Here is an 11,025-nt window from a genome sequence, read left to right as displayed (position 1 = left end):
GTTTCTCCCATTATATCACACTGCCATGTATAAGTTGGAGCGTGGTATTTGAAATCCATCTGCCCACAAAAGTAATATTGCACATGGTGGTTTGGAGTCTAGACTCACGCACAAAGAATTCTAACTCATAAAGCCTAACTATCAAAAAGCAGTATGATACTATATATTAACAGTTAAAAATAAACTTTTGATTATTGGCCTGAGCCCCTTACATGGATAACATTATTTCTTTGATAAGAATTATACCACATCTTACAAAGAAAAGATATTCATATGAAGGACTGGCTACCCTTCCCACTGCCTAGCTGCTGAAGCAGCAGCTGTCCCTTTCAGAGCACGAAGGGAATGCAGGCCACCAACATACCCATCCCCTTCCCTCTTCTGGCCCTAGTGACCATTGGTCTCCTCACCAGTAGAGATACAAGAATACAGTGGCTACAGAAATACTATTTGTTCTCTGGGATTCTGGATGTATCTTGCTGTCCATCTCTGGTAGAAGCTGTTTGTTCATATATATTAGGTATGTGTAAGATACGTATGAGTCAGAAGTACCTGTAGGGAGAACAGCAAACACTGTCATTTCTTGTTCCAGTCTAACTTATGAGTGCTCCAACAGGAATGATTCAGAAGACTGGAAAAAGGCTCAGAGGAAAGAAGTTGGGGAGGGACGGTACCTACCATGGGCACACAGGGCACGATTATTCACGAAAATTCTTCATTTTATAGCCGAATTGGAGACAGTAATAAAATCAGAAGGAAGTGATAGAATTTTTCAGACATATTCACTTTATTTGCTCAACCAAGTAGGAAATTAATACATTGACTGCCACACTAAGAAAAAAAATTTTTCCTTGGGGCCATAGTGTTTTATTAGGAAAATAGAATAAAAACTTCGAAAACAAAACAATCCTTTCTAATTTAACGAAAAAATTGTCATTTTTCATTGTTTTCTGTGTATGCGTTATATGCAATTTGAAAAACAGTTCCCAAGGTGAAGAGACATGAGTTACATATGCTTCACGAGGCCCCGGGCTCAAAACCTGAGTGAGTTAAATACAACTCACATGGCAGTTGATGTGTTAAGAGGAAAATGTTAAATCCCTGCTATTCTTGCCTCTCTGTTCCAAAAGGTATCTTCTACTTAACAGGTATGCAAATTCTTCAAATGAAGGTCTTCCTAAACAGCTGTGCTGTTCTTCTCTCCAGACCAGCTGTGAAGGAAGAGATGGGAAACACATGCTCTGGCTGAGCAAACACCTCTTCCTGCTTCCTTTTCCCTTGGATTATAGAATGGGAAAGACTAATTAATAAAAGACCAGGACTTTATACATTTTAAGTATCTCTATCTCCTTACAATTTCCCCAAAATATAAACCAGGTTCACTGCATCTGGAAGAAAGTGTGATGGACAGTAGTGTGGTTTTGGAGCTGAGCCACAGAATCACCTGGGATGTTTAAAAAACAAAACAAAAAAATCATTCACTGGCCTGATGCAAAGGTGGAAGAAAGGAATCTGTACTTTTACAACGCTCTGCAGAAAATTCTGATGATCAGGTAAGTTCAACAGTCCTGGATATAGTTCATAATCATCCTCCAAGCCTCTACTTTTGCCAAACCTCTGGGAAGCCTTCCTGGACACCCTCTACTCCCATACCCAGGTTAGATGCCTCCCCACATACATCCCCAATCCATGTGCTCCCAGAGCATCCTGTATGATATTCATCTTGTGAGATTATAATTGTTAACATACTGGTATCCCAGTGAAGCTGTGAGCTTTTTGAGGGTAAAGATTGTCTTGTGTTTCAGTATTTCCAATGTCTAGCCCAATGCCTGGCTATAAATGTTCATCAAAGAAACGACTAACAAATCAGAAATTAGATTCTATAACTGGATCTTTTCAACTGTGTGAATTTAGTGAATTTACGTAACTTCTCTAAGTCTCATTTTCCTCTTCTCAGAATGAAGAGACTAAAGTAGATAATTTCTTTTTAAGCCTCCCATGTTAGAACCACAGTCACGAAAAAACTACATCAAATCATAGCCAGGCTTCATGGAAGGCTGAGAACAATGAATGGCAAGAGCATGTAGTCAGTAAATATTTGCTGAATACACTGATGCTTTTCTTTATTTTCCTATGAACAACCTGGATAACAGGCAAATCTGTAACATTTTCAGTGAAGGTAGCCCCAAATATTAAATACAGTATTGTTTTTACAACAACATGAAATGTAGATTTAGATATCTATACAGTTCCAGCAGCATTTCAATCAAGTAAGCAATGGTTCCCTAAAGTTTGTGAACAAAGTTCTCAAGGACTGAATCAATCCAATAAATGTACATTTAATTAAAAGTTTAACTGGCCTGGCCTGGTGGCTCATGCCTATAATCCCAGGGCTTTGGGAGGTCTAGGTGGGAGGATCACATGAGGCCAGGAGTTTGAGACCAGCCTGGGCAACATATCAAGACCCCCATCTCTACAAAAAAATTTTTTTAATTAGCTGGGCATGGTGGCACATGACTGTAGTCCTACCTACTCAGAAGGCTGAGGTGGGAGGATCATTTGAGGCCAGGAGTTCAAGACTGTAGTAAGCTATCATGGTACCACTGCACTCCAGCCTGAGCAACAGAGTAAGACCCTGTCTCTAAAAAAGTAAAAATAAAAGGAATTAAAAGTTTAACTGTTTTCAACACTACCTGCTGAGCTCCATGAGAGCAGTGATAACGCCTATCTCGTCCACTGAGGGACCTTCCCAAGGCCTAGCCAAGCCCCTGGTGCACAGCAAACAGCTAGTAAACATTTGTCAGATAAATAGGCACAGCTGAAATTATCAGTGGCTCCAGAATAACTGAAGGAAGTTATAAACCATGGAATCATCTGGCCCATTATTTTCAGAAGTAGCTTATACATTATAGAATCATCTGGCTCAAAATTTTGTGAGACATGTCTTAATATTATCTGTGATAGTTCTGACAATATCAATAGATATAGACAACAATTAATAACTAAAACTCAAGAACATGATTAGTATTTAAAGTGAAATAATTAAGGAAAAAATATATATAAATTTACTATCCATTGCTTCTAAATACATCTTTACTTAATAAAGTACTTACTTCCACAATCATCTTTAATATCTATAGTAGCAAACGGCAGGTCTATCACAGGATCCATAGTATCGGCTTCAAATTCCTCTGACATTTTCTCTTTCTTTAACACATTTTCACACTCATTGGAATGAATTTCTCCTTTAATATATCACAAAAAAAGGACTATTTAACTTATTTTTTTAAACTCACACTCTAAATGAAAACAACTCAGCTGATTCAATATAAATTAATCTCTCTTAAGAAATGTACTACCTGAACAAACCAACAAGGTTTTGTCAGTCTTTTTCATGTTTATTTTTAACAATATCACATACATGTTCTTATTTCCATAAATTCTGACCTTTATTTTCTTCTTCCATAAAGATTTTTCAGTAGTTTCTCTCCAACATTAAACACTGGAAATTCAGTTAAAAATACATGGCTGCAAATATGTTTTTCTGTAAATTCAATTATTAAGAAGCAAAAGGGTCAAGCACAGTGGCTCATGCTTGTAATCTCAGCACTTTGGGATGCTGAGGCGGGAGGATCGCTTGAGCTCAGGAGTTCAAGACCAGCTTGGGCAATACAGCAAGATCCCATCTCCACAAAAAATAGAAAAATTAGCTGGGTGTGGCGGCACACACCTCTACTACTCCCAGCTACTCAGGAGGCTGAGGCAGGAGGATGGCTTGAACTCAAGAGTTGAAGGTTACAGTGAACTGTGATCATGCCACTGCACTCCAGCCTGAGCGACAAATGACAAAGCAAGACCCTCTCTCAATCAATTAATCAATCAGGTTACACTACAAAAAACTGAGTGCCCATGAAAAATAATTCTCGATATTTGATGGCAATCTCAGCACATCATAGATTCTCTCATTTTCACAGGATGAATGAAGGTACTAAGGTATTTCGATTTGATGTGAAAATAAAAACTGAGGCATAATATCACTTGCTCAACATCCTCCATCTTGTTAAATAAAGCATATTAAACTTGACTGCAATGTTATGTCAAAATCAACAGGAGTTTAGAACTTGAAATACAAACTATCTTCTATTAAGTTATAGAATAATTGAAAAAAATTGTATTAATAGATAGGAATTATTAAAGCAGCAAAAAAAAGCAAGACTCCTCTCTAATCTTTCTACTAGATAAAAAGTTTGTTCTCCAAGAACAAACAGAGCCAATGCCATCCATTCTTCTCCTGCCTTTGCTGCTAAAAATAGTAGCATCTCACATCTGGATAAATGTTGAGAGCAGTGCAATACTCAACAACTCACTTGACCCTCAAGCTTTGGTTTCCTCATCATAAAAAGGGAACAAAAGTACAATCCAATTAGGGGGAGATGGGCAAAACAGGTGAGTAATATCTGAAAAGTAATGAAAGGAAGCTGTAACCTCCACAAACAACTTAAACTTTGTTAATGTAAGGAAAAGTTACAGATGCTAACAGCATTCTCAACTGCAAGGCCCCAACACTTAAACAAGGAACTGGGGTGTGACTCCTCTCCTTAACAATCTCCATTCCTGTGCGTTTTATAAATGTATCTCAAAAACTCATGCCGTAGACATCCGTCCACAAGGTCTTAATCAACCCCTTAGCATAACAATTGTAAACATATCCACTCTAGGTAATGGCTATTTATGTAACACATTTTAACGTTTTATGCTTTTTAGACCTTTATATATGTTTATGCCGTCAAAATCTTGCAGCAGAGCACCTCTTCAATAATTGGTTTTTAGCCCCTTTCATCAAAAGTCCAACCCATAACTCGCTCTACCCATAAAGTTCAGCAAGCAGCAAATGCTGACCCAAACTGGCAATTCATTCCGGGCGCTAGTTTAGATTTGGCGCCACTTTTAAAAGCGGTCATTTCGAAACCTAGCGTAAAATCCTAAATGGGACAGCACGGTGGTTCAGGTATTTAACATTTGTGATATAAGATAAAATCGCTTTTGTTCTGGGTTTTGATTACCACACCAACGCCGTCAGAGGAGGTGTGCTGGCACGAACTCTGCGCTAAGGGTCACAGGACGAGAAAGGGAGAAACAAAAGTGAAACTTAGGGGTGGGCTCACACCCTCTCCTTCTGTGGTGCCCACAAAGCGTGCATTACGACGCCCCGTCGCCGCAGCCCTGAGCACACCGGGGTTGCAAACTGGGCTGCCCCGTGCTACACCGAGTCCTGGTGGTGGGAGAGGGAGACTCGCAGTGGGGCCGGCGCGGGGCCGAGCGCTCCCCGAGGCCGAGCGCAGAGCGGCGCCCAAGCCCCCGCGGCTCCCGTCGCCCCCACGGCCCGCTCGGCAGCCCGGTCTCACCCGCTCCGGGGCACTCCATGGCGGTGGCGCGAGCCAGCCGCGCGTCTGGGCTGGCGGCGGCGGCGGCGGCGGCGGTGGCTACGGCCCAGCGCTGCGGCCCCGGGCTGGGGGCTGGGCCGGGGCGGCCAGGCCTGCGGAGGCACGGAGGCCCCCGAGCCGCAGTAGCCGCGGCAGCTGCATGCCGCGCCGGTCCCCGGAACGAGCCGGAAGGGGCCGACCCGATGCGCCGGCGGTACCCGGATTCGGGCGAGCGACGCGGCTGCGCCGGGAGGGCGGGGAAGGCGAGGCCGGCGAGCGCGGCGCGGCGGAGAGCTCGGGCCCCTCCTGCGGCGCTGGGCTGGATCTCCGCCCGCCCTCCCGAGCCTGGCGGCCCCCGACAGCCCTTGGCAGCCCTCAGTTATTTCCTGTGGTGCGGCTTTTCCCGTCCCACGCTTTGAGGGGCGAGACTGCGACCGGGCTGAAAGTATTCCCTGGCCCGGTGTCTCCTGAGAACCCATGTGTTTAGTTTTGCAAAGAGCTTTGAAAACACAGGGCTCTGATTGCAAAATACTTGGGAAGAGGAAGATGTATAACAACTAGACCTTGCACATCTGTATCATGAAATAGTTACCTGGCTTTTAAAAAAATGCAAATTGTGGCAAGTCTCGAATTTTTAACAATGGTTTTATGCCTAGACATTAAGTGGAAACCAGCTACCGGTGTTTGCAGAATAGGGTAATGATGTGAGTATAATGGAAGAAAAAGCAATAGTAAATTTGGTTTAAAAAAAAAATGTAATGGCTTAAAAAAAAACTTTCACCTTGGAATAGAATGCTACTGGGATTTGTTTCTTTGCCTGTTTTTTGTTTTCAGTGCAAAGAAACCGGGGAGGACAAAAAAATTAGGCGCATACATAAAATAATCTAGTCCCTTTTGCAAATAATAACACTTAACTTACCTTGAATGCATCTTAGAATGGAGGTGGAAGAGAAGATCCCTACACAATCACAATAAAGTTGGCATAAAGACCATACACTAGAAGTCATCAAGCTAGTTACTCTGATTTTAAAATAATTCTAAGAAGTTGAATGTCTGGTTTCCATGCCCGCAGCATTTGTGGGCTTGTAGAGAGGTATGATCAGGTCCCCTAATATTCAATGCCTGAGTTCTATGCTGAGTTTGTGCGGGTAAGACAGGTCTTTTTCTTAAGGAGCTGATCATCTAATAGCAAAGAAAGAAACAAGTAACTGCAATAAGCAATAAAATAACAGCTGCAAAAAAGTTAAGGACTAAACTCTGATCTTTTTCTTTTCTCCAAATTCCTTTCTATGGGGGCCTGGTGAGTCACGCCTACAAATGATAAAATCTCACTGAACAGGTTTTTTTAACCTTATATAATGTGGTTTACTTCCCAAGCTGATTCTGATTTAGCATCACATGAAAGATAGAAGACCCTTATCTTAACTCAAGCATTTTTTTCAGCTGACTCCTTGTGTTTTAGACAAAGCCTTACTCTTTCAGCCAATTGTCAACTAAGGAATCCCTAAACCCACCTGTGATTTTTAAACCTCCCACTTCCAAACGTCCTGCCTTTTCAGGCCAAACCAATGTATGCCTTCCATGTATTGATTTATGACTTTACCTGTAATTCCTGTCTTGCTGAAATGTATTAATATAAAACCAAACTGTAACCCAACCACAGTGAGGTCACTTGCTCAAGGCTTCTTAGGCGTGGCTCCATGGTCCTCAAATTTGGTTCAGAATAAACCTTTTTAAATTATTTTACAGAGTTTGGCTTCTCTTCCATTGACAAAGTAATCCACGTTAAAATTGAAGAGTATGAGACCATGCCACCCCAAATATTAGACTTTAGCGTAAGGATTACTTTTGAGCTGGAGGCAATTGAGAAACTGCAGGCTCAGGAAGAACTCTCCACCCTCTCCCTATTCTGCCTAAAAGCAGGGCATAAATTTCTCATTATAAAGGTGATGTAATTTTTTTTTTTTAATTTTTTTTTGAGACAGAGTCTCACTCTCTTGCCTGGGCTAGAGTGCCATGGCGTCAACCTAGCTCACAGCAACCTCAAACTCCTGGGCTCAAGTGATCCTCCTGCCTCAGCATCCCTGGTAGCTGGGACTACAGGCATGCGCCACCATGCCCGGCTAATTTTTTCTATTTGTAGTTGTTTGGCCAATTTCTTTCTATTTTTAGTAGAGACGGGGGTCTCGCTCTTGCTCAGGTTGGTCTCGAACTCCTGAGCTCAAACGATCCGCCCACCTCAGCCTCCCAGAGTGCTAAGATTGTAGGTGTGAGCCACCGCGCCCAGCCGTAAATTTCCATTTTTAATGGTGTACCAACTGTCCCATACCAGGAAGAAGAAAGGAGTCTTACCTGCATTACACACCTTACTAAGCAACCCTCCCTTATTTACCTTTCCTTTCCTAGTAGCTTTCCCACAATTTACCCTCCAGGGGAAGCCCAACCCCCTTTTTCTTTTTTCTAGCCTCTTGCACATTACCACCTTTTGTTAAAATGGTATATAAGCCCCCAGATCTAACTGCTTCTTTGGGCTTTTAACTTCTTTCTTGTAAAACCCCTATGTGTATGCATAATAAAACTTTTCTCCTATTAACCTGTCTTTTGTCAGTTTAATCCACACGCCTCAGCTACTGAAGTAAGAGGGTAGGGGAAAGATTTTTTTTTTCTCCTGTAATATATACCAAGAGAAATATGAACGTTTCATTCCCTAAGAAGAGTTATCAGCCCAAATGCCACCTATTGTCGACCACCGGTATTATGAATATAGAGTCTTACCCAACACTTCTCATGTGATGGAACATTTGAATTACCCTAGTCCTGAAAAAGAGATTTTTCACAGAGCTTCTTTGAGAAATGACTGGGGTAGGGGAAGTATAAGGTGAACCTTGGACATCTTATTGTCCCAAAAAGCAAAGACAAATGGGGACTATCCAAAACACAGGTACTAGCTTGAAACAGCTTTCTTTGAGCAACTTGACATCAAGAAAGAATAACAACTGTAATTATTATAACACTCTGACTACATAAAATCCTGAAGTCCATAATGATAACCAAAAAATGAGAAAGAAAAACTAATGGGCCCCCATTGGAAGTGACAATTACACAACTCCTAAGTATCCTTACTCTGAGAATTGGTAATTAAAGGGAAAGAACTAAGCATTTCTTATGCCTTTTTAGGAGGAGTGGTATTAAGAGAAAGCTGGTTTTCCCAGAAGACTGTCTGATAATAAATGTAAAAGACATGAAAGAATTAGAACATTACCATTTTCCCACCATACTAACTGATTTAAAGTTACTACATCATCAATATATCCTAAAACCATTACATGAAAGTCTAACGGGAAACAAGATATTTATAAGTTGCCAAAATATTACCCCACAAAACACTTTGCTAATTGTTGAAGAGAAAACGTACCTTTACCCAGTATAAATAAATCTGGTTGTCACCACCTTAAACATGTGATTAAACTTAGCATCAATAACGGTGGAACAACCTGTGCCTCCTGTGACGGCTATATAATCACCTAGGAAATATTCTTGCCAAAAATGTTTCACCTGAAGCTGTTAAGGCTTTAAATATAATTTCCAGTTTTCTAGAAATACAGCGACTAAAGCAACAAATAAAATAGCATGATGAGGAAAGAATCAGACAAATCCAAAATGTACAACATTCTGTGAGAAAATTGGCTCTAGCTCTTCAATACATCAGGGCTTGTGGCACAGGAACAGTGGGGTAGCTGGAAATTGAAGCCTTCCAATCCAGTCATCTTGGCAGTGCACATTGTCCTCTGGGGAAAAGAAGGTCTGTGTACTGTCACAGGGAGGAATGGGCAGAACGTAGGGAGAGGGAGGGGAGCATGGACCAGATTGTCAAAACTCTCCACAGTCATGCTAAAGACCCTGAACATTAGCCTGAAGGCACGGGACAACCTGGTTCTTTTTTGCTTTCATAAAAAAAAAAAAAAAAGACACCTACAAATTTGTCTATTTAATTGATTTTTAATATTTATTGATCCTGTCAAGTTCTTAAAAAATCCTAGTGTTTTTTTATTAGTTTGATTATCTCTAACCTTAACTCATTCTCAGCACCATCTAGCAATAATAAAATGGGGCTTGTCCCCCACGTCAGTGAACTGAAGTGGCCTACTGCTATCACAGGGGACCACAGCTATGGTCTGGAACTGTCAGCGACCTCCTCTGGGGAGCAATCCCTGACCTCACCTCCACCTGGGTTAGGTGTGCCCCCTGTGGGCTTTAATACACCCTGTGCCTGCCCTGACTGTCCCCTGTACCATATTTTCCTATTTCCTACAATAGACTTTATGCCACCTGAAGACAGAGACTATCTTTTAGAGTCTTTGTATTCCCAGGTGCATAGAGGTTGCTCAATGAATAGTTGTTTAGTGAATGCATAAAACTTTTATAAGCATTAGATCTATTAGCTACTCAGATTTGTCAAAAAAGAAAGCAACATACCCAAATAAATTTTTTTTAAAAAAGAAACAATAGCATAGGTAATCTTAATGTTGTAAAGCTTTGTAGGATAACAGCCTATTGTTGCATGGCAAGAGTGACGCCATCTTGAAGCAAAGCTGCCATGGTGTTGGATGTTTGACCTGCATACCAAGGTGTTCTGCAGCAAGGTCTTTAAACAATGCCTGTAGCATAGATAACCCTTCATAAAGATGCTTATCTAACCTCTCCAGTGGTCATGAGTTTTGGCAAGGTAAGTCTGAGACATGACCAGCTGCACATGTCTTTACTCTAAAAGCTTGCTACATAAAGGATACTTTTCTGCAGAGTAGGTGCAGGATCCACTCAGGGATCTACTTGTCTGAAACATTGCTTCTGTTCATATAAGTCCCTATTAAATATTTCTGAGAGGCTGGGGTGCGGTGGCTCATGCCTGTAATCCTAGCATTCTGGGAGACTGAGGCAGGAGGATCACTTGAGGTCAGGAGCTGGAAACCAGCCTGAGCAAGAGTGAGAGCCTGTCTGTACTAAAAATAAAAAAAATTAGCCAGGCGTGGTGGCACGTGCCTGTACTCCCAGCCACTTGGGAGGCTGAGACAGGAGGATCACTTGAGCCCACGAGTTTGAGGTTGCCGTGAGCTACACTGATGCTATGGAACTCTAGCCTGGGCAACAGAATGAGACTCTACCTCAAAAAAAAAAAAAAAATCAGAAACTGGATTTTTCAGCCTCTTTCTTTGGCCTTTAGGGGTAGGTTTGCATATACCTGCTCACCCCCCAAGCTTCTCCAGCTTGAGGCTACAAATTAGCTAACATTAATGTCTTCATCTTGATAGCTAAATGAACCTACCAACTCATACCAGGACACCAATCCCTTGTGAAATCCCTCCAAAATACCTCTAGATTTCCAAGTAGTGTCTGGCATCACCAGTGAATACCAAGCTGCCGCCCATTCTCAGCCCTTGCCTTACCGAGCACCACTGATCTGGTCTTCATTCCAGAAAGTCCTCTGCTCTCACCACAGATCAGCAGCTATTAATAGTTCACCTGGGCCGGGCGCAGTGGCTCACACCTGTAATCCTAGAACTCTGGGAGGCCGAGGCGGGCGGATTGTTTGAGCTCAGGAGTT

The 11,025-nt window shown here is 41.9% G+C and overlaps 1 protein-coding gene across 1 annotated transcript in view; it reads right to left on the bottom strand.

The window, feature by feature from the left end:
* The window catches only part of LOC105827148 (A-kinase anchor protein 7 isoform gamma-like), a 22,618-nt gene extending 17,147 nt beyond the window's left edge, over positions 1–5,471 (bottom strand). Inside the window, exons 1-2 of the mRNA XM_012665167.1 lie at positions 5,406–5,471; positions 3,114–3,245 (exon numbers count right to left, since the gene is read on the bottom strand). Of these exons, the coding sequence (XP_012520621.1) occupies positions 3,114–3,245; positions 5,406–5,424 (151 nt within the window). The 5' untranslated portion in view covers positions 5,425–5,471. The remainder of the gene's footprint in view (positions 1–3,113; positions 3,246–5,405) is intronic.
* Positions 5,472–11,025: the final 5,554 nt, after the last annotated feature.

This window comes from Propithecus coquereli, unplaced genomic scaffold, assembly GCF_000956105.1.
Source record: "Propithecus coquereli isolate 6110/MARCELLA unplaced genomic scaffold, Pcoq_1.0 Scaffold98, whole genome shotgun sequence".
Lineage (NCBI taxonomy): Eukaryota > Metazoa > Chordata > Mammalia > Primates > Indriidae > Propithecus > Propithecus coquereli.
This window is presented reverse-complemented; position numbering and strand designations above follow the sequence as displayed.